This window comes from Anneissia japonica, unplaced genomic scaffold, assembly GCF_011630105.1.
Source record: "Anneissia japonica isolate Jap-2015-1 unplaced genomic scaffold, ASM1163010v1 scaffold287778_len1315358_cov176, whole genome shotgun sequence".
NCBI lineage: Eukaryota > Metazoa > Echinodermata > Crinoidea > Comatulida > Comatulidae > Anneissia > Anneissia japonica.
In genome coordinates, this window is record NW_022702824.1 from 711,303 (window position 1) to 738,625 (window position 27,323).

General features: G+C 34.2%; 3 protein-coding genes across 3 annotated transcripts in view; 2 read left to right on the forward strand and 1 right to left on the reverse strand.

The window, feature by feature from the left end:
* The window catches only part of LOC117104059 (transient receptor potential cation channel subfamily M member-like 2), a 54,317-nt gene extending 41,559 nt beyond the window's left edge, over window positions 1-12,758 (forward strand). The window contains exons 17-24 of the mRNA XM_033244715.1: window positions 1,868-2,067; window positions 3,203-3,354; window positions 4,151-4,347; window positions 7,787-7,873; window positions 10,412-10,517; window positions 10,846-10,989; window positions 11,316-11,429; window positions 11,688-12,758. Coding sequence (XP_033100606.1) covers window positions 1,868-2,067; window positions 3,203-3,354; window positions 4,151-4,347; window positions 7,787-7,873; window positions 10,412-10,517; window positions 10,846-10,989; window positions 11,316-11,429; window positions 11,688-11,804 — 1,117 coding nt within the window. The 3' untranslated portion in view covers window positions 11,805-12,758. The remainder of the gene's footprint in view (window positions 1-1,867; window positions 2,068-3,202; window positions 3,355-4,150; window positions 4,348-7,786; window positions 7,874-10,411; window positions 10,518-10,845; window positions 10,990-11,315; window positions 11,430-11,687) is intronic.
* An 8,670-nt stretch (window positions 12,759-21,428) lies between these two features.
* On the reverse strand, window positions 21,429-25,218 carry LOC117104076 (testis-expressed protein 49-like). The gene is made up of 3 exons (XM_033244737.1): window positions 24,867-25,218; window positions 22,733-22,868; window positions 21,429-21,807 (listed from the first exon to the last, which is right to left on the reverse strand). Exons 1-3 carry the CDS (start codon window positions 25,129-25,131, stop codon window positions 21,759-21,761), a joined length of 450 nt encoding a protein of 149 aa, XP_033100628.1. The 5' UTR covers window positions 25,132-25,218; the 3' UTR covers window positions 21,429-21,758.
* A 240-nt stretch (window positions 25,219-25,458) lies between these two features.
* Window positions 25,459-27,323, forward strand: part of LOC117104051 (T-complex protein 1 subunit epsilon-like) — an 11,094-nt gene continuing 9,229 nt past the window's right edge. Inside the window, exon 1 of the mRNA XM_033244706.1 lies at window positions 25,459-25,772. Coding sequence (XP_033100597.1) covers window positions 25,665-25,772 — 108 coding nt within the window. The 5' untranslated portion in view covers window positions 25,459-25,664. The remainder of the gene's footprint in view (window positions 25,773-27,323) is intronic.

Genomic DNA, 27,323 nt, shown 5'->3' on the forward strand with positions numbered 1-27,323 from the left:
TTATTTATTTTTTATTTTATTTATTTATTTATTTTCTTTTTGAAACGTACAGGTTTGGAATATTTTAAAATCCTTATGTTCATTTTTTTTTTATTATTATTTATTTATTTTTTTTTTATTTTCAATGAAAAAAATGTGATCGTTAATGGTACAATGTAAACCTGTAAACATATGATTACTTATACAGAATTTTACTGTATTATAGGCCTAGTCTAGGACTAGGCCTCCTACTATAGTATAGAGGCCTATTCTAAGACCCTGATGCAAATCCCAGCCCACATAAGCCTAGCTCGTGATTGCGGTACCCTGACAATTAAACATTAGCAGACGCACTGGGAAGCGTTGTTCACAGCATTGGACTGCAGCGAAAGTTGATTCCCCCATCGTTAATGGAACAGGCCCACGTCATGCTTGGCTGATTAGTTTCGATTTACATTTTGCAAGTCTAGTGCCATACGCAGCAAAAGTCCATGTCTAGTGTTGTTGTAAAATGTATTTCAAACCAGTCATGCTTTGCTGGTTTTTTGATTTACGTTTTGGAACAGAATTTGGAGAGGGCGTTTGGTCAAGTCAGACCTACGTTTTGAATTTTAATTACATTTAAAATAAATTAGAACTACATTTTGGAAAATTTGAACTACGTTTTGAAAAAAATTAGAACTTAATTTTGGAAAAGTAGATCTACATTTTGAGAAATTTTCGCCTACGTTTTGATAAATTAGACATTGAATTTTGCAATTACATTTTGATTTTAACATGGGCTTTTGCTGCGTATGGCTCCCTATAGTTTTTTAGCTATTTTTTACACAAGAATAAGCAGGACCTTAACAATTTAAATGACTCTAAAGCTCACCCCTTGGATCGTGACCAGCGCTTGAAAATGTCTTGCTTGTAACTTGGTTAAACTTTCACGAATGTTTAATTCATGTCGGGTGATTAGTTTTTGAAATATCTTGTCTAGGACAAATTCCTTTAAATGGTCCTCACATCCACACCTTACTCCGGACAGTCACCAAAAATTAATCAATTCTTCAGTGAGTTATACATAACACTCCCTGTTATTTTCAATTATGTCTGTGGAGCCGTTTTTTAAATATTTTGTACACAAGAAAAAAAATTAAAATAGCAAAGCGTTACACACACACACACACACCCACACCAACATCACAAAACGAAAACATTTATCTCCTGGCGGAGATAATAATAATAATAATAATATAGTAATTCGTTAATATTGACCTTTGAACCAGTTGTTCTTTATTATACAGACTCAATTATACAGACCAATTATTCAAAACAATTGAGTCCATATCCACACCTCTGACCTATATGCACACCCTTTGTGCCCTATAATATAAACATCCCAATATCCAATCCACCTATCCACGGCAGTCCGTAGAGCCCCCGACCAATAGTGGCCTCAATAGGTCCGATCTCAGAATATAAACTTCCTCTGCCCAATAACAAACCTCCTGTGCCCTATATGACCACGATTTTGCCCCTACATACAGGAATGGATGTATCCCCCCCCCTACGTTTTGCCACTAAATTTTAAAAATTTCAATGCAGATCAATGCTATATGTGCTTCTCACTTACCTATTCTGAAACTCTTATGCCCCCCACCCACCGTTTGAAATATTCTGGATCTGTTGTCCATATATCAAAACCCCCTGTGCCTTGTATCCAAACCTGTTTTTATTATCATTGCAGAGCAGCAAGTGTCGGATCATGATAACAAACATTTGATATTGTGGGAATCATCGAACGGAGAGAACTACATAACAGGGAAGCGACAGGAACAAGAAAAAGACGTCAGTGAAAGAGTCAGATATTTGCTTGAAAAGTATGCATCTCTATTTTTTCCAGAATCCCTAAAATGTTAGATTTAGATGTCATGGGACTTCAAGTTTCCAAACAGTATGGTGACATCATTTGCAGGTCTAACAATGGTGCTGGTTTCCTCGCCCAAGATCAGTTGGTAGAATTGTTGTACTCATATAAGAACTTCCACCCGGTGTACACATCTGGCTTGTGCATTTTAAGAGGCCATTGCATTTTACGGAAGAGTAGGGGGTTACCGATCATGCTCGTGTTCATTTCAACCCTTGTCGTTTGTGGAAGGATGGATGTTAACATACAGCTACTACTGTATAAAGCACCTCTCTACGGTCGTTAGATTCACAGGCCACGCCCATATGCAATTATTATGCATATCTAACTCACTTATACGGGGCTCACACTTAATACCCATGCATAGTCTAACGGTATGATACTCACTTTGAAAGCGAGAAGATGCTAGTTCGAATCCGTTGAGAGCTATGCTACACAATGTAACACCATGTTTTTTATTCGAACACTGTACCATGTGTGTGGTACGAAACTAAGTAGTAATAAAATGTCTAATCAAAGCTACTGTTGAACCTCGCTTTTTATTTATTTATATCCGCTCTGGTCCACCATTGAGCACTCTGCTTTTAATACTTGCGATAGTTTTCTTCAGTTTTATATATATATATATATATATATATATATATATATATACATATATATAATAACAATAACAATAATAATAATAATAATAATAATAATAATAATAATAATAATAATAGTGTTCTTTTTCTTTTTGCCAATTTCAGGCTCAAAACATCCGATTCTACCTAATATATCTGATAAGTATCAGGTTTATGATGCCGTCACCAAACCTGATTCGGGGATTCTAATTATGATTATTGACTGGTGCTGTCACCTTTCACATGAAGATTCAAAATGTTCCCCATCATAATTAATGAATAATGTTCATTAGGAACAGTAACAATGTGTAACAATGGGATGAAGACCTAAAACTCCCATATAGTGGTGGTGCCAGCAGATGTCCAAGGGTGTTCTGTTGGTGATTGAGGTGGAATGGAATTGGTCATTTCACCAGGAACCTTTGACCCCATCGGGAATTTGGACCCTTTGTCAGAGAATTTCTGGTGCTGCCACTACTCCCAACTCCTGAGTGGTGGAGATAGACAAATGCTGTATTAAAATCTTGAGTAGACAGATGATATGGATGGCGTGGAATTTGCAACACCCCCGCCTATGGTACAAATACTAATGAACAAACTACAAACACTCCTTGTTAACTTATAAAAGATCTTGATATTATCTCAGTTGAGATTAAGTTAGGTGACGGATGAATGTACTTTTATTTTGTAGAAGATGATTTCATTGCTGATGAAGAAGTGTACAATATGACGACAACTTTAGAAGAGATTAAAATTATGATCCACAAGAAAGCACGGCAGAGTCCTTATCCTGGTACCACCATTCGTAGGGCTGATGTCCCAGATGCCAAAGTTTCCTGGGAGGTAAATTTGTCTCTCCATATATATCCATTGGCGTACAATTAATAAGCAACCAAAATTGAAGCTATACTTTATTTTACATGGAAATGTATTTTGTAGAAATGGTTTGGCGCATTTGGAACGGCTTGGTTTCCCAACCTCGAGGTCGCAGTTTTAATCCCACGCTGTGTCCTTGAGCAAGGCACTTTATCTGCATTGCTTCTCTCCACCCAGAAATAGATAGGTAGGGTTACATTGCAAAATGCGGTGATTAGCTGCAAAGCGTTTAATCCAGTGACCGGGGGTAATGAAAATGTGAAGCGCATAGAGAGGGCTTATCGTAATGCGTTATATAAGTCTATCAATATTCTACCGTTTTGGAGTTGTACGCATGGTCGGCCATGCGAATAAGCTCGGCCATTATTATTATTATTATTATTATTATTACGCCTCCCTGTTTCACACCTACAAAAGGAGTGTCGAGGATGGTAATTTATTTAAAATATAACAATGATATTGATTCTACTATTTGAATTTGCATAAGGTTATAAATAGATGCAGAAAATATATGTCATTTGTATTTTATTTTGCATAGATTCTGTTATTGTTTTCATCAATTAAAAGTTTTTTTTCCGTTTTTAACATAAATTATACTTTGATTTGACATTGTTTTTCCAGATTTGTCTACAGACAAATTATAAGCCTATAATCCAATGTATATTAACTTATATTTAAAAATGTTGAAAGAAAAGCACTCCTTTAACTGAGATGGTAATTTTGTTTTCATTCTTCATATTTGTGTAATTGTTTATACTTAAAGGTTGACTTTCCAAGTTATGCGCCAAAACTGTATACACACCAATCTGTTCTTGATAAGCCTCACTGGGCAGATATTGACGTGATGGCCATGTCTAAGGATAAACGACCCATGTTACAATTTAACAATGAAGATGTACATTGCAAGGTGGATCGTAGAAGTCATGTCCAACAATATGTTGTTAAAGATGGACTGCCATTGTAAGTAATTAACTATTTGTTTTAATTTATATTTCATTATCATCATTAGAAACCGTCAATCTAATTAAATGTATTTTTTTTAAATTTATTCAGTAGTTTCCATGCTTAAGTTAATAGTTTGTATTCAACAGCTATTCCTCTACCTAATGAAGTAGAGCAGATTTTTGATAAATTTTGTGAACGTTATACTAAGAGAGCTTGGAAAAAAAGCAGACATTAAACATCTTTAATCCTTATAGGAGATTAAGATCTGTATTGCTGAGCAGTATGTAATTGTTTATTAATGTAGTTTTTTTATTATGCAATTTTATTAATTTCAAACTTAAGTTTTAATTGTTATTTGTTTTTGAGAAAGGAGAAAGCTCCTTGAACTTTCTTGGTTTCCAAGGGCTATCTGCTCTATCATTTGATTTTAGTGTTTTTTAATTGTATTTAGTTAAGAGTTCATATGTGTGTATTTATGTATATTTATATATGCATATTTATCCTTTTTATGTATTTGTTTAGTTAAGTTTGTACCTTTTTATTTACAAACGTACCGATTGTCATTGAGTGCCACTGATCTAAAGGTGTAAGTTCAAATAAATAAATAAATAAAAATAAATGTTACTGCATAATGATAAAGTTAATTTCATTTTCAAGGAACAATGCATCTTTAGAACATAGGCCTATGTATACGTGTATAATATATAAAAAATATTAAGCATTTTTTCAAGTTACTTCGGACACTATAGAAAATAGGAACCTTAAAACCTACTATTTCTTTCATAAGATTTATTTTAGGTAATAATGACTCCTTTAGCTTCCTTTATTGTGTATTGTATTCGGCTAAGGCTATCGGCAGTGCAAAAAAGCTGCTGTTTTCTATTGGCACTGCCGCAGTGCGAAGCAAATGGATGTTTTGATCGATAAATGACATTATTGTATCAATAATTGATTAGGTCTAAAATAATAATGATAATACCAGTAATAATAACAGTACTCGAATAATACTTGAATAATGAATTAATCATACTTAAATAAGCCTAATACTTTATAGGCCTATTTACGATAGTTTGATTAATGAGATAAAATGAATCAGCATATATTAAATCAACGTGCAAAACCTGTATTTTAAATAACAATTTTATCTCTTTCATTCTGTTTAAAAAAGATAATCATATAAATTATAAGTTTTCTATGATAATTTTGTCCACATAATTCATGTTTTTAATGTTATGGCTTATAAATAATATAACTGTAATAAAAATAATAATAATAACAATAATAACAATAATAATATTAATAATAATAATAATAAAATAATAATAACAATAATAATAATAATAATAATGATAATAATAATAGTAATAGTAATAGTAGTAGTAGTAGTAGTAGTAGTAGTAGTAGTAGTAGTAGTAGTAGTAGTAGTAGTAGTAGTAGTAGTAGTAGTAGTAGTAGTAGTAGTAGTAGTAGTAGTAGTAGTAACGGTGCTCGTATAGTAATAATATTGTGGATTAATAATAATACTTTAATAGGCTTATTTACAATAGTTTGATTAATAAGATAATAATGAATCAGCATATTAAATCAACTTACGTCTATGATAAACTTGTATTTTAGATAACAATTTTATCTATTTTATTCTGCTTAAAAAAAATAATCTTATAAATTGAAAGTTTATTTTCTGTGATAATTTTGTCCACATAATTCATGTTTTCAATGTTATACTATGGCTTATAAATAATATATAAAATAATAATAGGCCCTAATAATAATACCAGTAATAACAGTGCTCGATTAATACTTTAATAATGAATTAATAATACTTTAATAATGCCTTATATAGTAGGTATTTCGATAGTTTGATTAATGAGATATTTGTTGATCATAATTTATAGAAATATAATAAGTAAAATATGTTTTTTAAATAAATATGTTAGGCCTATCTATTTTATTGTTTAAAAAAATGATCTTATAAATGTTAAGTTTTATTGTAAATCCTATGATAATTTAATCCACATAATTTTTATATTCAATTATATAAGCATTTAAACAATTCAGTGGGCCTAATGCTGGATTTAAATGTAAGAAATAAACCCAAAACATCGCCAATGTGTGTGTATGCAAATGCTAATACCATAGTGTGCTCTGTTTCAAGAGCGGTGCGTATTTTAGGACTAAAATAAAAACACAATTTTTGTACATTTCGTAACCATCTCAGTAACCACTACAACGATTTTATGGGTGCAATGGTTATCAGAGGCTTAATTTATTGTGAAAACAATGAACTGTACGTTGTTATAAGAAGCGTGTAAACCTATTAGGCCGACATTCTTACAAACTCAAAGTGCACAATTTAGTAGTTTTGTGTATTATTAAGACCCGTATATACATTCCTGATGATGACATATTTAATGTCGAAATATTGAATCCCGACACGATGGCGTGCATTTCGATACTTGGAGTATATGTATACTCTCGTATACTACGGTAGTGTTTAATAATTATCTGCATACATAGAGTCCTGGTTTTCCTAATTTCAAACAATTGTAGTCAATTGAATTTCATATAACGCTATTAAATAATAATTATACAGCCTTTGACACTGATAGGTCTATCTATTTCGATTTATTGAAGTAGTGTTACCAAACACTGATGTAACGTTGACGCAATCTCACCATGACGTCATAAGTAAATCACCTTTATGTTTGTGAAATCAAAATGCTAACTAATATTTTTTGTGCTTCATATCTCCCTAGTCCTGTTTGATCGTAAAACACTACTCACAAAAGAAACAACGGAAACAAATTGTGACTGTAGGAAACAGCGCAGTCTGTCCCATAGAAGGAGAGTGTTTAACAAAACGAGTGAAATATCAAGCCACCTGTTTAGATTACGACAACCAAACACAAAAAAATATCAGGCCTATGTTGGATAACCGATCACATGTTCAAAACAACAAGATATAACGGCCTTTTTTTTAAAGAATATAATGCATGGAAAGGTGCATGAATAGCAATGCCCTGCATTGCGATCCTTAGTCTGTGATGATCGATTTAAACCAAAGGAAAAATTAAAGTGAGATATTAATGTTGTTAATGGCACAATGCTGTTAACCTGCGCTTGGCGACCTTGCTATGACTGTTCCAGTGAAATGATAAGAGCAGATCGCAAATATCAATTATTCGCGATTATTCGATAGAGGAAGCTACATCAACACCTCTAGTAATTATGGATTATTACGAACGAATGAATCAAACTAGATTTACAGATTTACATTTTAAGGGTGTGTGTAATCCTTCTGATACATTGGATAACGCATTCTTTCATCAGTGATTATGTTTTGAGATGACTGGTAATAATTATGTAGGCCTACTTTCATGATAAATGAAGAAACTGAATTAATAAAACAACATTTTATATTTAAGTGCTTATTAAATTGTTACTAATATTTTAGAAACCCAAAAGGGAGGACTGGTATGATTGGTCGAGGTCTTCTGGGTCGATTTGGACCAAATCATGCAGCGGATCCCATTGTAACCAGGTAATCAGAAATGCATTTTTTTTTTTGGAGTCTATTAATGACTATCATTGTATGTAAGCCTTAATACCAGGAATTAATACAATTTGGGGATTTATCAAGTATCTAACTCAGACTAAAAAATAACATTTATATGTGTAGGTACATTTTTGATGGCGCAGCGTCTGTGTTTGGTACACCCTTTGTTGTTGGTGCAGCATGCATGCACTGTGTTGGTGCAGCATCTGTGTGTTGATACGGCCTTTGTTGTTGGTGCAGCGTATATGTGGTTGGTGCTGTGTCTTTGCTGGTTCAGAGTTTGTGGTTGGTGCAGTGTCGGTAGTTGGTACAACCTTTCTTGTTGGTGCAGCAATAATATGTGATTGGTGCTGAGACTCAGTGGCGTAACGATGGGGCCGGGGGCCCTGCGTATTTCGAAAACTGGGGCCCTTTTTGGGTCCCGGTCACCAATTCTATCGTGGGATTTTAGATGTGCATTGTTATTCTAATTTTTTTAACGACGAATAAATGGTATAATATGGATCCAGAAAATGCCAGAGAGGGACTTTTACAGTTGAAGAGTCTATACCACCTCATACCCACCATGGTTGGGGTTGAGGTAAGAAAATTTGTGAATATGGCACCTTTAGATGGCCGGAAATGGCACTTCACAGACAAAATTATGAAAAGAATTTTCTTTTTATCTCCAGTTAAAAAATATATTGACAAATTTATTGGGGCCCCCGGACCGGCAGCTCCCCCCTCCCCAAACACTCGTTATTCCGCCACTGGATATAATATATGTCCTACAGTCGATTTCAGACACATTATGCCGTTGCCCTTGTGGGGCTGAGATGTATTACTATGGCATGTCTAGAGGGCCGGAAATGACACCCACAGACTTCAAATTGTGAATATAATTTTCTTTTTATCTCCATTTTTTATTTATGTTTTTTTTTGGACAATTTTTTTGGGACAAATTTGGTGGGGTCCCGGGCCGAGAGGGGGCCTCGTCGGGCCGACGGGGCCCTTTTCTTTAATCATTATAACATGATATATGCCCTACAGTCGATTTCAGGGACACATTAAGGTGTTATTTATCAACACAAGTCCTTTTTGGTCAGGGTGCTAGATCGAGGAACCTATGGGTAGGGCCCCTTCGGGGCCCCTAAAATTCGGGGCCCTGCGGACCGCCGCATGAGAGCGCATAGGCGTTACGCCACTGCTGAGGCTGTGACATTGTGCAGCGTGTACGGTTGGTGCGTATGGTATAATGGAAATGTATAGCAATATTTATTTGCTCGGATAACCTTGGAGGCCTAGGTCAGATCATGTGACTGACGAGTGATTGGTCTGGTTGAAGGACTCTTTACTAAACCAGCTAACTGGGGTTTACAAAATCTTCCGCTTCTAAATCCTTAATGTCTATCACAAAGCAGGTTCTGATTTTCTAGGTGACTCGATATGTTGCTGTGTGTTATGCAGCGTTTGTAGCTGGTGTAGCGTGTGTGGCTGGTTCAACGTCTGTTGCTGGTGCACCGTTTGTGGTTGATGCAGTGTCAGTGGTACAGTGTTTGTGGTTTTGATGCGGCATTTGTGGCTGGTGCAACATTTCTATTTTATGCAGGGTCACTGGTTGATGCAGCTTCAGTGCTTAGAGCAGCGTTTGGGTTGATGCAGCGTCTCTGGTGCAGCGTCGTGCTTATTGCAGCATATGTGGTTGGGGCTTTGTCTGTGGCTGGTGCAGCATTTGTGGTTAGTGCAGCATTTGTATGTCGTCAGTGGTTGGTACAGCCTTTGTGGTTGGTGAAGAGTATGTTGTTTGTGTTGCAGCATTTGTGTTTTGTGCTGTGTTGTGCATGTGGTGAGTACAGCGTATGTGGCTGGTTCAGCGTCTGTAGTTGGTGCTTGTGTCTGTGGTTGATGCAGCGTTAGTGGAATTGGTATAGTGTCTGTAATTGATGCATTATTTTTGGCTGCTGCAACATTTGTTGTTGGTGCAGCGTCGGTGGTTGGTACAATGTATGTTGTTAGTGCAGCGCTTGTGGTCAGTGATGTGTCTGTAGTTGGTGCAGCGTTTGTGATTGATGCAACGTGTGTGGTTGGTGCAGCGTATGCTGTTGGTGAAGCGTTTGTGGTTCGTGCTGTGCTGTGGTTGGTGCAGTATTTGTGGTTGATGCAGCTTGAGTGGTTGGTACAGCGTATGTTGTTAGTGTAGCGTTTGTAGTTGGTACAGCCTGTTGTTGGTGCAGCGTTTGTTGTTGGTACAGCCTATGTTGTTGGTGCACGCTTGTGATTGGTGCTGTGCTATGGACTCTCAAGTCTGAGGTGGGGTTCGATTCGTATATAATATTCATATCGCTTGTCTAATGTTAGTAACAATTAATAGGTCTATGACTTCCTAATTTATTATAACATTGAACAAATAGGTGAATGAGTTTCTATTGAACACTTGTTGGTCAATATGACAATCAACGACAAAGAGTATATAATAAAATTGAAAGCGCTTCAAAGTTTTTTGGGGGGTTTACTACTTACTACCGATTTTTTTTTTTTTTTTAGATGGAAGAAGAATCCAGATGGTTCGCCAATGATGGATGGAGACAAGAAAGTACTAGAGTTTATTGCTATTCAACGCAAGGACAATCATCAGTGGGCAATACCTGGGGTACGTTTCATGTTGTAATTAAATTATTATACGACCTGTTAGACAGAAATAATTGTACGAATGTACAAATGAATGTATTGTATTATTTTAAAGCTTGAAATTAATAAGCATAGAAAACAACAGTAACTAATAAAATTTAAGAATAAAGGCGCAAACAGACATTTGAAAATATTCGGTACAATGTTTTTAAACGTCGAAGGCAAACATTTTGGTTTTGCATGGTGGGCACCTGGCAGTTATTCGCATGTTATAGGTCTAATGGCAATACATGGGTCTGTTATTGTTATTGTTGATATGATAATATCCTTTGCATCACCACATGCATTAGGGTATGGTTGAACCAGGTCAGACAGTTAGTGAAACTCTTAGACGTGAATTTTCTGAAGAGGCTCTCGGCCAGATGACAAAATGTACTGAGGAGAAAGCAAATATGGCTGAGAATATTGAAAAACTATTTGAAAATGGCATCGAAGTAAGTGATTGTGTATATGTTATGTAAATTCATTTTTTCAAAGTTCATTACTCCCAATGGTGTATTTCAAGAGGAAACATGTTCAATTCACCCACATCACTAAACGTTTACCAACATGTATGATTTTTATAACATAACAGCCTAAATTTTGCCTAAATTCGAACTTAGTTAAGACCTCTAATATAATATTAGTTTATCAATCATATCCGTATCATGAATGGACCATAATCTCATGGTGGTGCTGATTCCCCGCCACCAATGAAAAATCCTGGAACCGCCCCTGACCGACCTTCATATGGTTAACAATTCAATGTATTTTTTAATAGATATACCGAGGGTACGTTGATGACCCTCGAAATACAGATAATGCGTGGATAGAGACGTACGCTTTGAATTTCCACATTGAATCTGACAGTGCTATCAGAGAATTTAAACTTGAGGTACAAAGTTCAATTTGATCAACACATTTTGAAACTGATGTTCAGCAACAACTTTATTTATTTATTATTCTCATTTTTGTTTCATATTAACATTGATCTTGTTAGTGAATTCTGCATCATCATTTTGATGGGATTATTTATGCAAGTTAGGGGGTGTTGGTTTATTAGATAAGGGTTCGCTTAAAATGAAGAATTTTTTTGCTAATTGGTGCTTCTTTCTTTAATTATTGAATATTATATTTAAAAAATTTTTTTTAGGCTGGTGATGATGCCCAGAGCGTGAGATGGCAAAGAGTGAGTTCAAAAATTCCCCTGTTCGCCAGTCATACGGCAATTTTGCGTAAAGTAGCGGAAAAACATAATGCAGCCTTCTAATCAAATCATAAAATGTCATCAAGAAGTTATCAAAAGATCCTTCCAGCAAGTGGTTATCTATGGATAGGATAAAGGACACACATGGAGTGGGGTGTAAATAGTTTTCTATTTTAGAATGTGTCAGTCGAACTTTTTTTATTATTTATTATGCTTGCATTCTTTAAACCAAGCACAAAATATTATGAAAGTATATTTATATTAAACACGATTTTTATATTAATTATTTGTAATGCTATTGAAGTAATCAGTTACGTCTGTTTAAACAAAATCTTTTATTCTTAAATATATATACCTGGATTAGACATATTCCATCAAATATATATTGATTTATAATTCGAATTCTATGATACATATTATAATCAAATAACTTCATTTACTGTAGCTTCAAGAGTAGTATAATATATAATTGAAAGATACTGATGAGAAACAATCCATATTTTTTGGCTTATAATTGAAATTCGATATTAAGCTAATTATTATACAGTAATAGAATTAATATATTTGTATTATAATATTAATAAGCTTAATATTTAATTATATAGGTTGCATTACAATGATGTTGTGGATGTTAGGTTATGATGTAATGCTTAGTGATAAGCCAATTTTTATAACTATATAATGAACTTATATATTTATCATTCTGGAAACTTATTGTATAACAGAAATTATATATTATGTAAGTATCTAGCAGTCGTTAAACTTTTCAAAATTAAGAATGCAACATTGTCTGCAATTAGGCCATTAAAGTAGTCTTCATTCCTTAATTTATGGATTAATAATGTTAACTTTTATTGGGTACCGATCAACCCAAATATACATGTAAAAGAACTACTACTTTATAAAAGAAAATACATAAACGATTCATGTCAAAATATAATAAAATTATCTCCTTTTGTATGAAAGTACAGTATAACAATGTAAATTACACTTTTAACAATTGATTGTGTATTTGTACTAAACAGTAATAATAATAATAATAATAATATTAATAGTAATAACAATAATACTAAGAATAATTACTATTATTAGTTTTAATCTATTATAATTATTATCATCATATTATTATTACTATTATTATTATTATTATTATTATTATTATTATGAAAGTACAGTATAACAATGTTGAATTACATTTAACAATTGATTGTGTATTTTTACTGAACAGTAATAATAATAATATAATATTAATAATAATAATTATTATTATTATTATTATAGTAGTAGTAGTAGTATAGTAATAACAACAATACTAAGAATAATTACTATTATTAGTTTTAATCTATTATTATTATTATAGAATTATTCCATTATAATTATATTATTCTATTTTAATAATTATTATTTAAGAAGAATAATTATAATAATAATTGCTTAAAAGGAAGCCCATTATAATGATATGCAAAAAAAGTAAACATGTGATCTAATTTATTTAATAAATATGCAATAAAGGTAAAGGTCTTTTCTTGGTATAAGAAGTGTAGAATTACTGCAATTTTAGTTACCAAATCATAATTATATCTATACTTCCAAAGACAAATCTCATTTTTATATAAGACATGCTTTTTTTTATTGTCTGTTTTGGACGTTGTAAAATCGCTTGCTGTTTAGAGCAATGACTAGTTACCGTACTTATAATTGCTCTCTGATTAATGATGGTTACTGGCTACTTATGTACAGTATACTGTACAGAAAAAAGTACAAAGATTATGTATTTGTGTTGAATATTTGTTGTTATTTATAGAAATATATGCTTATGCATGCGAAATATGAGAGTATTGAAAGATTTTCATTTTTGTATCATCTTGGTTTCATTTTAGGAGTTATATTTATTACTTTCTTTCTACATCAATACAATAGAACTCCTCCTTTTGGACATCCTTATTATATGGGACACTTTTCCTTGAAACGAGGGGCAATATGTTTTTTAACACTACAGCCAACCCCTGTTAAGGGGACGGGGATACTTTTTGAGTGTGCAAAATGGTCAAATCAATACATACAGTTTCACTTTTTTATTGTATCAAAACAACTACAGTAGTCACAAAATAAGGGGAAAAAATCATTCAAGTTTATATTTTGACACCTTTTGAGCAATAAACTTAACATCAAACCAGAACTTCTTCCATCCTTAAAATGGGTATTGGATGCCTATCGCATGTGTTACTTCGTATAAATAAAATCTTGTCAATTTTGACCATAACCATATCCTAAATGCTGATGCTACGTCAAAGCTAGTTTATGCCTTATAATCTGTCTTGATTAATGTATGCCTCTACTTCTCAACATATTTTTAGGTGGCCGACCCACTTCCAGAATCCACATTCTGTGGCGTCCCAAGGCATATATTGTCATACCAAAATATATTCTCATATTATGATTACGTAGGCCCAAAAGCTAAAACAAAATCATATTGCTACTTTTTTCTGATATATTGCCTTGTATTGTTTTTTTTTTCTTTTTTTTAAATTTTTGTTTTTGTTTTAAATCTAAATCTATTATGATAGCCATAGCATTTACCTCCTAATTTATAAAATAAAAAAAATTATGTTGTTTTATTTAATCAACCTTGGCTAAGTCGAACACAAGATAGTGGTATCGTATTGATTTTTATTTACTTAGCAAAGTATGCGAGACTTCTGATATTGTGTGCTGAATGTTAAATTTTATAATATGATAATAATAACCTTTAGATTCTTGGTGATAGATAGAACATTGTGACAAAGTTTGGTGAATTTCTGATAAATATTGTTGGCTGTAGGCTGTCATAAATAAAAAAAGTAGGCTTTCATCGATTGTGACCTTGACCCCTCAAAATGTATTCACATTTAGATCTTTGGTCATGAATCACTGTCAACAAGTTTGGCGATTTTCTGATGAAAATTGTTAGCTGTAAGCTTAATATATAAAAAGTAGTTTTCGTCGATTGTGACCTTGAACTTTGACCCAAACCCTTCAAAATTGAATCACTTCCACATCTTTGTTCAAGGAACATTGTGTCTAAGTTTGACGAGTTTCCGATAAAAACTGTGTCCTGACTGTGAACAGACAAACAGACATATAAAAACAGGGACGAAAACGTACCCTCCTGGGCTGAGTTCTACAAACAAACCTGACAGCTCTACGTTGCACAGATTTCAGCTTTTGGGTGAGGTCATTATCTCGAAGGATTGTTGCACCCGCTAATACGAAAACGCCCACAAATGTAATAATGCCCACAAAAGTAACATACAGCGTCAACAAATGTAATAACGATCATCGCCCACAAATGTGATAACACCCACTGTAAAAACAAAACATGACTTCTTCGCCCACAAATGTAATATTTTCTTTTAACTTCGAATGTAGGAGATAAGACTCGAAAATAGCCAAACCGTGCATCATGTGACAGAAGCATGACATTTTGAGCGTTTGAACAAAAACATAGAAAGAGTCATTTTCTAAAGGTCTGGGAGGAGTTAAAGGTCAAATGTTCTAGGTAGAGTATATTATGTGTCAAAGGTTATGTCATAATCTGAAAACTGTCACATCTGGTAAGCTTCTCCGTCAAATTTAAATAATAAACCCTTTTTTGCAGCATGCATAATGAACATAATTATTTAGGCCTATGTACTATCAAAATCAATATATGACTTCAAGTGACCTCTAACGAAATAAAAACATGCATATAAGCCTACTGCATATTTTGAAAGAAAACTTCTACGACCAGCGGTTGTCGAGCTACGCGGATGCCCTACAGTTATTATGTTCCCAACAAATTTGTATAATTAAGCTAACTTGCATAATACGGCCTATGATGCATGTGACGGAAGTATAACTTCTGCAATTCACTTTCGCCAAGTTCTCAAAACGTGTTTAAACACATTTGTTTGTCATTTATTTTCCATAACTATGATTATTGCAAAAAATATGGCGAATAATTTGAAATTTCGAGCAAATTGACAATTTGCACATTTAACGCGTTCTCATCCGATTTTGCAAGAAGCTGCAATAATCCTGCTAATCTTAGTCGGCAGATGGCCAACAAGCTTATAAACCACTAACCACCACCACCAATACTTTCTTCTGCTGTTTGTGTAAATACCCACTGAGCATTCTTGTCATGAGCCATTCTCGACAATTATCTTTTCTGCACAAGAACTATTCTTATCTTCAATTTCCAGATGTCATAATATTTTTTTTTATTCAAAAAGTTCCCCTTAAATTTTCCGGAGTTCTCATAAGCACGCCTTAATCTATTTCCATACTAAGCGCCCCCTCAATTTAAAGTCTGTTTTCATAAGCGCCACATTTGAATAAGCTACCCGTTTGATATAAGCGACCCTCAAAAAGAGCAAAAAAATATTTTAAGCGCCCAGGCGCGTATTCGCGAGAGTACGGAATGTGCTATTCTTTATGGACTTTCTAAAATTATTCGGAAAATTCAGCTTGAGCTGAATGTTGCAAAGAGGTTGGTTTTCTTACTCAGAAGCATCAACATAATTATAACTCCTACTCTTCCTCAACTTCATTGGCTACCTGTAGTGAGTAACGACACTTTGTAAGGATCTTCTTTTCGTGTATAAGTATCTTATTGTTCACCTCTGCATTACATTGATGGCCACCTAAAATTGCGCTCCACTGCATGTAGTCGCATACTCAGGTCCACATCATCCAATTCTACCACTCTTTATTGTCCTGGTTGGTTGGAAAATTATGGTGATATATCCTGTTTAGATTTAAATTATATTTTATTTGGAATCGCCTTATACAAAAGAAAAAAATATATATACAGAAGTGCTGCACCAAAGTTGTGGAACTAAATTTTATAAGGTCATCTTTGGCTCTTTCGTTGACTGGGGATGAAATTTTTTAGGGGGCTCCCGGAACGCCGCTGTGAGCGGCGTGTGCGAAGCACAACTCAGATTCAGTAGTGGAACGTAAAATTTCGATATGGTTCGTAGTCAGATTTGCGAGAAAAACTTCAGCTACCCGTATTTCTCGACCGAGACGTCAGTGGGAGCTGTAATTTGTATGGCAAGGAGATGGTGCTACCCTTAATTCGTATTATGGAATTTACGCCCACAAACCTTGTAGTTATTAATTAGTAGTAGTTTTCTTGGGAAAGCTGTTTCGTACTATACCATGACGTACGTACATTCCATGTTCAGCCGTTAACCTTATGTGGAGACATAGAACTTAATCCAGGGCCTCAGCCAAACGTTGCTAAAGATAGTAGGCCCCTAAGCAGAAGGACGCACTAACAGTATATTACCAAAATGTTAGAAGTGTTTAAAACAAGATGGAGACATATAAATCTCAACTATTATACAGCCATATGTTCACTAAATATTTAGACATGATAGCCCTCACTGAGACATGGCTTAATGACTCAGTTGAAGATAGTGAGCTCTCTATATCTAACTATAATCTCTACCGTAAAGATCGAAATAATAATAAAAGAGGTGGAGGAGTTCTACTTTTGGTCAGCAACAAGTTTAAGTCCTGTCGATTAAAGCATCTTGAAACCAACCATCAAGAATTGATGTGGGTTAAATTGACACTCTCACGTAAAAAGTTCTTAATGGTTGGTCTTTATTATAGGCCACCGTCTGCGACAAAGGATCAACTTGCCCAATCGATTAACAATGTGCAATATGAATTTCAAAGTTTTAACCATGATATATTATTGATTGGTGATTTTAATTTACCAGAAATTACTTGGTTCAATAATACTAATAAACATTATGTAAATAATAATGTAATTTGTAATGCTCCTGATAATTCTAATGGTTTTTTTTTATTGATAACGTTTTTAATGGTAATAATTTTAAACAATTTGTAAATTTCCCGGCTTGTGCTGGTCACACTCTTGATTTAGTTCTATGCAATAAGACATGTAGTGATATTTCATTTGGTAACGATATTTTTCTTTCAGATCACTGTGCAATTACTTTTAATTATCCTATTGATTTTCTCTCTCCTAAAATTAATTATGACTCCCGTCCACTTTATAACTTTAAGAAACTTAATCAAGTTGATTTTGTTGAGACACTCTCATGCATTCCATGGAACATCCTTGAGTTGACAGATAATATTAATGAAGCTACAGCATTATTTTATGATCTAGTTTTTGCCACTGTTAAAGACTTAGTTCCTACTTTCAAACTAAAAAGAAAATTACCCCCTTGGTTTGATAATGAGTTGTATTGTGCCCTTAAGCTTAAGGAGTCTTATTTTAAAGATAAAAAGAGGAATTGTAATCGTCTGAATATTGAGAATGTTCGCTTTGCCAGAACTAATTTCAAGAAGTTGTGTAATTTTAAGTATCGCACTTATGTTGAATCTTTGTGTTGTGATGTTGTTAATAATCCCAAGCGTTTTTGGTCTTGGCTCAAGTCTTCGCAAAAATCCGCAGGACTTCCATCAGAAATTCATTTTGATGGTGCCTCTGCGAGTTTGCCAAAAGACAAAGCTAACTTATTTAATCGTTTTTTTTCAATCTGTTTACAGCTGCAACAATGGTGCTCACGACCATCCAGATCTTCCTGAATATCCTGTTGATAGTTTCAATCATATTAATATTGATCAAATCAAAATTGAAAAACTATTAAGCCAAATTAACCAGCACAAGGCCTCTGGCTGTGATGGCATCAGTAACGTTATGTTATCTATTGCTGCCAAACCACATTCATTGCCCTGTAAAAAGTTATTTGAAAGATCTATTGCTGAAAATTGTTATCTGTACACTTGGAAAAAGGCCGGTGTCTGTCCTATTCACAAAGGAGACTCCAAATCAGATAGACCCATTTCTATATTACCTTCATCATCAAACATTTTTGAAAGAATCATACATGATCAAATCTTTAGCCATGTCCGTTCTGTAATTACTGATAAACAACACGGTTTTTTCCCTGGCAGATCATGTGAAACAAACCTTTCGGTCTTTTTGTCACATGTTTATTCTGCTATAGATTCCAAGACTCAGTGTGAAGTTATCTATACGGACATGGCTAAAGCATTTGATCGAGTCCCACATAATTTTCTACTTTACAAACTTAGTAAGTTTGGTTTTCTGATAATATTTTAGCTTTTTTCTATAATTATTTATATGCTAGACAACAGAAAGTTACAATCGATGGTTGTTCATCTGAATGGCTAACTGTATTGTCAGGGGTCCCCCAGGGGTCTATTTTGGGACCACTTTTTTCACTTTGTTCATCAATGATTTTTCTTTTGTTCCAAATGATTCTAATTTTTTATTATATGCTGATGATATTAAACTTTTTAGGGTCATTTCTACTGTTAATGATATGGTTCTCCTTCAGACAGATCTGGATGGTCTAGTTCGCTGGTGTTGCAGCTGGGGTATGTCTGTTAATGTCTCTAAATGTAGAACTATGTCTGTTACTCTAAAGAAAAATCCTATCCAATTTGATTTTAAAATTAATAATATTATTCTTGAAAAAGTTTCCGTTCAAAAAAATTTAGGAATATTTGTTGATTCTTCTTTAAATTTTTGTAAACATGTAGATTATGTTGTAGCTAAGAGTAACAGACTCCTTGGATTCATTTGGAGACATTGCAGACATATCGATGATGGTAATGCTTTAATTACTTTGTATAAATCTTTAGTTAGATCTAATCTTGAGTTTTGCTCTATTATTTTTAATTCAATTTCAACTGCACAATCTGTTAGGTTGCAACGTATTCAAATAAATTCTGTATTCTATTTTCGTAAATTTGGTAAAAGTAATAAGTTGGCTTTGGTTGAAGAGAGAAGGAATATTTTTGATCTTATTTTTCTCTACAAATGCATAAATGCCAGTTTAGACGGTGATTTCACTTCTTTTTTTCAAATACTAGTTCCTTTGCATAGATTAAGATCCCCTGGATTATTTTAGGTAGGGTTAACGTTACAAAAATGGTTTTATTTGTCGTCTTCCTAAGTTATATAATTCTATATGTTTCAATCCTTCCTTAGATATATGTTTTGATAGTCTTAACTGCTTCCATCAAAAAATTACTACTATTTTTACTTCTATTACTAAGTGAATTTCTTATATTTTTAATTATTTTTAGACCTATATTTGAATTTAATGTTATATTACATATATAAATTTTTTAAGTATCAATTTTCATGTATCAATCCTGTTATGTTGGATGATGTTGAAATAAATATAAAAAAATAAAAAATAAAATAATATTTTGGTTATGAAAATTTTTTGGTGACGTCACTCACAATATAGTTAGCATGCATACGTCATAAGCTATATTACATCACCTTTTCCTGGTAAGGCAAACTTTCCCGGCGTGCTTTTTTGATTGATAAACAAACACCACTGCTTTGCACATGGATGCTTTGCCTAGCTAGGGCTACAAGAGCCGCATTGTTTAAGCATTATATAATACTTAAACAGGGTACGTCTGCAACTGAATTATTTTTAGTTATTATGTTTTTCTTATTTTAATTTATTTCTTTCGAAAGTGTGCTTTCTATCACATATAATTGCACTGTCTACTTAGGCCTAGGTAGTCTTATGCTTCATCGTCCCCCGCTATACACAATACATCAGTAGGCTAGCTCCCCGCCCCCCTCCCCCACGCTACAGTACAGACGTTTGCTAGGCAACAGAACGTGATAGCACATTCCTTCCCAGGTGTTTATGTAACATTTGGATATTGTTAGCTAACCAGTTGTGTGTATTCCTTTGTGAAAATGAGTACCGCAGCGTACTCATTTTCACAAAGTATATGCATCCCCTCTTGGAAAGAGGAACTTCGAAATATTGTCTCCATATCTTCGCTAATTAATCACCGTAATTTATACGCATGGAGGGAGCACTTAAACGTACAATAATCATTCACTACCCTACAAACCCCGAACTTTATTCATACATTACATAAATAGTTTCATCTTGCTATATATATATATATATTGGTTAATAGAAAATTTCTATTTTTGGTGACGTCACTCACAATATAGTTAGCATGCATACGTCATAAGCTAGATTACGTCACCTTTTCCTGGTAAGGCAAACTTTCCCGGCATGCTTTTTTGATTGATTTTTGATTGCCACTGTACCAAAATCTAAACATACTTGCTGACGTACACTCCAACATCACTGGCGCATGGTAACAACCAACTGACTGCAGACCATTTCCGGTCACACATCACTCTCCATAACGCAGCACCCACTAGTTCCGTCACCTCTGGATCCAGGAAATGTCACATATTATTAGTATAGGAAAAACTCTTTACACAAGAATTATTTTTCCAGCAAGATGAATATAAACTCCCTAATGCTCTATGCTTCAGACTGCAATACGCTCTAAAAATAAGGTGTGAGCTAGTACTGTGCTACCAAACAGGAAAGATAGTTGTAATTGATACTGTATTATTATTATTATCATTATTATTATCAATATCATTTGAAAATGAGCTCAAGTTCTAGACTATTTTGTACCAAAACAATGGCTTATCTAAGAGGTGCATGGAAACGCATGCCCCCCCCCCCCTTATTAGTCCTTGACCCACCTTTCAATACTCCTAGATAATGTATGCCACTGTACCAAAATCTAAACATACTTGCAATTTAGAAGGCTAAAATGTCTAAACAGAAAAACAAATGAAAACAATGATAAAAATTGCACGTATTTTACAGTTTATTTTTCACATAATATCTACAAAAGTTGTTTTTATTATTAATATTATTATTATTATTATTATTATAGAAGTACGAAATAATTTCTGTGCTAAAAATGATACAATTTTGTTTTTAAAATCTATATGAAAATATTTGTCTACCTATATCTTCTAAATGAATTATGTGAAAAATCCATCTTTGGTTGCAATCAGATACATTGGAAGATCCTTGATGGGAAGTTTTAATAGTACATAAACATGATTCTTGATTATCTTCTTGATTAAACAATAGAGGGCAGTATGCCTTCAACACAACATCTGTTTCTTGGTAATCAAAACAAGGAAAACTCCCGATTGGTCATTGCCATTTCATTTACAAATCTGCAATGTAACAAATAAAAAGAGATAAATTATAAGAGACCTAAAATATTGACTAATTCAGTGATCATCATCACCTTCATCAATCATCACCATCTTCCTAAAAAATGGTGATGTTGTCATAGTCATATTTTTATTAGACTGGGTTTCCATGGTCTTTAGCAGCTTTGGTTTCTAATTATAGAATAATAAAAATATAAGACATTGTGAATCTGGGACCACTGAAAAGTTGTGTAACTCTGCTTTAAAGACAAGGCAGATGATTATGACTAAACACTAGCTTTTAAGCACACAGTACTCTTCAGAAGAGCACTGTGTAATTACTACTATTACTATTACTAGTACTATTTCCAGGGTTTTATTTCTAATCAACAGACAAGTACGGCTCATCTATTTATTTTTAAAACCTCTTATATCTGTTTGGGGGTGGGGGATTAAAAGTCAATTTTATTGTAATTTATTATTTAATTTCAATTAGATTTCAATAGAAGATTTGAAAAATAAAATATCCACTTGCCAATAAACATAAATAATACTGTTTTTATATAATTACTCTTTGCATAGAATAAATCCTGATTGGTTAATAATAATACTAATTGAATGTTTTTTTATTATTTTTAAAAGGTTTTTCTCTAGACTTGACAAAGTTGTACAGACAGCATCTGTACAGAACTGTTTCTTTGTTCCATGTTGATAAGTAACTCAGAGGCATAACTACGCTTTTTAGCACTCAGGGCAAGAATGGTATGGAACCTTTTTTTAGAGCACTGAAATTCTTTCATCAATATCTAATAGGCTACATAGAATTTATTCCACACTCATTTTGGCCCCTCCCCCTTTAGTTCAATACCTCGGGCACATTTTTAAAGAGAAAGTAAAAAAAATGTTTATTCATTTATCATATAAAAAATGTTATAAAAAAACACACCTTGTCATCTCACTGTTGACGTGCCTATGTCGTGGAACATGTGTCCAGGGTTCTCTCTTTTCTATGCCGTCCTTTCGGTCCCACCAACCATGCTGTTCAATTGATGTTAGAGGATTTCTGTAAAGTTCATTTGGTGCTATGGAAAGAAAAAGGATACAAAATTAAAAAGATGCTGTAATGAGGCGATAATCTTATAATTATGCCACACCACTATATATAATTATTATGACAATGCAAGTTCTGGATCAAAACAAAATGGATAAAGACTATGTGTCTAGAGGTATATTTTCTATATGCAGGCCTATAGAATTTAAGCAATTAGAATAATTTAAGCAATAAAAATATTTTAGGCATATCAATACAAAACCAGATGAAACTATTTGATCAATTAAAAACAGAGTAGAATTGAGAGAAACACCTCTCTAGAATCTGGCCATTTATTTATTGGCATTTATGTTACACCAGTTTTACTTTAAATCTATTCCTAATTTTTATTGTCATTGACTGTTGTGATTGTATTATCATTATCAATTATGCTTGTATAGCACTTACCGTTAGAGGCTCTATTCACTTTTCAAAAAATCAAAAAATCAAAAAGAGGCGGATAAAGAAAAACTAATCAATATGTTGGTCAAAGAGGAACAACTTAATAAGACGGTACTTGGACTTGAAGGAACTGACCGATGTATGGATTGGTTGGATTAGGACAATAACAAAAATCCAATCAGAATTCTAAATCTGAATAAATACAGAGTACCCCACTGGGTTATATGCATCAGCGTGCATCATTGATATGCAAGCTAGTAGGCCCGGCTAGGCCTAGTTGTTATTTATACAACCGTGATTTTATTAATTTAAATATATTGTACTAGGACCTAAAAGGCATTTGGTTTGGTGCTTCTAAGTAATGTTGCTTTCCTAATCCTAGGCCCTATGCTAGTGTGTACGCAGAAACACACTGGCAAGTTGATGCATCGTCTACTGTTTATTATTTAGTATTATTTCTTGGCTGTTGTATATGTAATTATGTGTCTGCGTAGGCCCTGATTTCAGTGTTTATTTTTAGTTATAATTATTGGTTATGTCGAATTATGTGACTGTAAGTCACCTTGGGTCCTAGGTACAGCATAAAAAGTAAAACATATTTAAATGAAATACAACAATTTACATTATAAACAATATATAATATAAAATAAAAGCTTAAAATGATTTAGTGTATCTAAAATGAATTAAACATACAGTATATTAACTTATTTTTGCATTACTGTATCATTTCATTTATAATGGACAGGTCTATTAATAATCAAAAATTTTATAATTGAAATTAATAAAGTGACAGAGACACAATAAATACACATTAACCGATAAATAATACTGAAATAATACACTACAACTTTGGCTTATGCACTTGTTAATTGCAGTCCCAGCCCCCCCCCCGGACCCTGAACTGGGGATGTACACATAGTTGTGTCCAAGTAGTGCCAGGACGTACCTAAAATTTGGCCGTAGATTAACACTGAACAGGGCTCAGAGGGCCTGGGAATTTTACACGTTAGAGTAGCCACAGTTTCGGGTGTGTAAGGTGGTAATGCACTTGTCAATTGCAGTCCCGGCCTCCCCGGACCCGGGCCTAGCGGGGACTTAGCTGAGGATGTAATTTCCAAAATGGTTACATGCATGTGAAAGTCCCTGCCACCTCCCAGCAATGCGGACTTTCACATGCATGTAAGCATTTTCGAAATTACATCCCAGGCTAAAAAAAGTCCCGCTAGGCCCGAATCAAGGGGGTGCCGGGACTACAATTGACAAGACAAGTGCATTATACACAGATACATAATTACAGACATAATAATCAATAAATAATACCTAAATAATAAACTAAAATAGGCCTACACAGACACATAATTATTGTAGGCATAGGCCTAGCCTAGGCCTATAAATACTTATTTTTGCATTACCGACCGTATCATTTCATTTATAATTATTGATAGGTCTACTTAAGTGCGTAAATAAATACACATTTATTAAACTTAGACACAACACCTTCTCTAGCTGTAGGACAGGCCCACTGACGTGCCGCTGCCCCGGTGATTGGTTGTAAAAACCTCTATGCTACACATATTCTGTACTGTACCATTTTCTGTCCGCGTGTGCTTATTTAATCGTCTTGTGTATTCCACGTATGACCCTTTGTGCTCTGGGTACTCGCCGGGCTGAACAACTTTATTGTGCTGGTGCATATTGATTGGTGGTAAATGCGAAGTCGGTGGCCTAAAAGACACGTAAGCATTTTCTGGAATTTTATGGACGAGATTGTAAGAGTATTCTGGATTTGGTTGAAGAACTTGAGCTCTTATTGGATCTTGGTAGCCCAAAGCAGTCAGATTAAAGAAAGACATCGTGGGAAAACACAAAAGATAAACGACGTTTTGTTGATAAACGGTCTTTATCCTCTGGGAGTGTTTACGCGTCTATCGTTTCCCAGGGTAACTTATAATGACCTTTGACAACTAGTACAAGATGTATTTCTGGTTACGGTTTTCTCTCAAAAAAATAAATACATAAAATACACCAGTGCATTTTTAAAAAATTATTTAGTTATTTTAAATTTAATTTCTTAGGATTACAAGTTTTAACATCAAAATGAACAAAATACAGTATGTAGAACAGAAATATTGAAATAACAAAATGACGCTACAAGCATCACCGCACATGCTCAAATGGCACACATACTGTACGCACATTTTTTGCAACACAGTGTGTGTGGTATGGCTTCGTGTTGGGGACGTTTCTAGAAGGAATTGTACGGCGATTTGGGTTTGGTGTTGGTTGATACGGAACGTAGCCTGAACGAACCCACTTGAACAAATCCTTTGAAATCTTATAACATCTTATCTTCGTTGCTCAATAATTTAACACATATATAAAGAAAATGAGTGGATCTATGGGTTCGCTAGCGTTTGATGAATATGGAAGGCCGTTTATTATCATCAAAGATCAAGAATCTAAGACACGATTATGTGGAATAGAGGCACACAAGGTGATCTTTTCTCTTACTCTTTATCTAATAAAATTGCGCATCCTTCTTTATTGCCTGTTTATGGCCAGACCCTGGGTAGCAAGGGCCCCTATTATTAAGCACTACAGATAGGGCTAGCCTAGGCCTACTACCCTAGGACTGTGTCTACTCTACGCTGCTTGCCTAGGCTAGGAACTAGTTTTAGGCGTAGGCCTGTCCTAGGCCTAGCGGTAGCAGGTCAACCAAAACAGCAACAATATGGCGAAGGAGCGAAAACATTGACAATGCTATGGCTAGCAAGCGCCACCGGGCGGGCCGCCGCCGTGTATAGTTTTCTAGGCCTAAATCGTTTTAATATTTTCCCGATAGATACTCAAATCGAATATTGCAATCAGCTCATTTTCCCAGTAGTTTTAATTTTTAAATGTTTTATCGCAGATTTTTTTTCTCTTGTACCCCAGTCAGACCAGCTTCGCATTGCGATTAGTTTTAGCAATTGCAACACCCAATGAATGGCAAAGTAAAATCCTGTCTGAAAGCTCACCAATAGTAGTCGATAAGTAATCGATTTCGCTAGAGAGTCAGTGGCGTAGATAGAAAAGTATTTTTCATTGGGGGGATGAAAAATTACTGATGTCGTTCACACCCTTCAGTGTGATGAAAATGTGGCTTGCTTTGCAAGCACATCTAATATCTAAGGAAAGAAGAGCTTAGATTGGTACCAGATAAAATAATTTTGTTATCAACATTAATACATTATGCTAATTTTCATCTTTGTAAGCGCACAAGACATTGCAAATTATTTCTGTGACAGTCTTTTGAAGTGTGTAAAGCTCCATTTTATCCCATACAGTCAAAATATTGGGGGGATATATCCCCCATCCCCGTGATCTATGGCTATGGCTAGAGTACAGTAGGAGCACACAAAAAATTATATTCTTCAACTGACTTCAAATAAAGTTCCTTATATAGAGAGAACACACTGATGTAAGTAATCTACAGTACAGTTATTATAGATGACAAAAATTGGTTGAATATTTACAGAGTTAATATGCTAAATTTAATAAAATAAAATTTTTTTCCGATATATGCACGTTGGCTTGTCTTGAATTTGTGACCATATGTATTGCATGCACTGTGCATACAGCCCAGCTAATTCGAAACAACAACGCTAAGTTTTTTGAAGGTGAGAATTCCATTCCGAATCGGAAATTATTGGAGAACATTGTCCAAGTGTTTTTTGTTTTTGTTGTAATAACCAATCAGAGTCCAGGAAAAGACCCCCCCCCCTCGTTTTTTTCCGATATGGCAACACTTACCTTTTCGGGATTTTGACCAGCGGCCTCTCACACGGATGTGCTTCTAGCTAGCATGGTCTTTCAAAGCATGGAGGTATTAATGAGAAGGAGATCACTCGGCAAAGCTACACGCACGCAGCGCTATGCAAATGAACCAAGATCAAAGTTGCCGCAGCGCGTAAAGAACGTTTGCGCGATGCCTTTGAAGTCCCTTGTGTTCCCCGCCATCAAATTTTCAACAGGCATAGTTGACCAAAAAATTGAACATGACGAA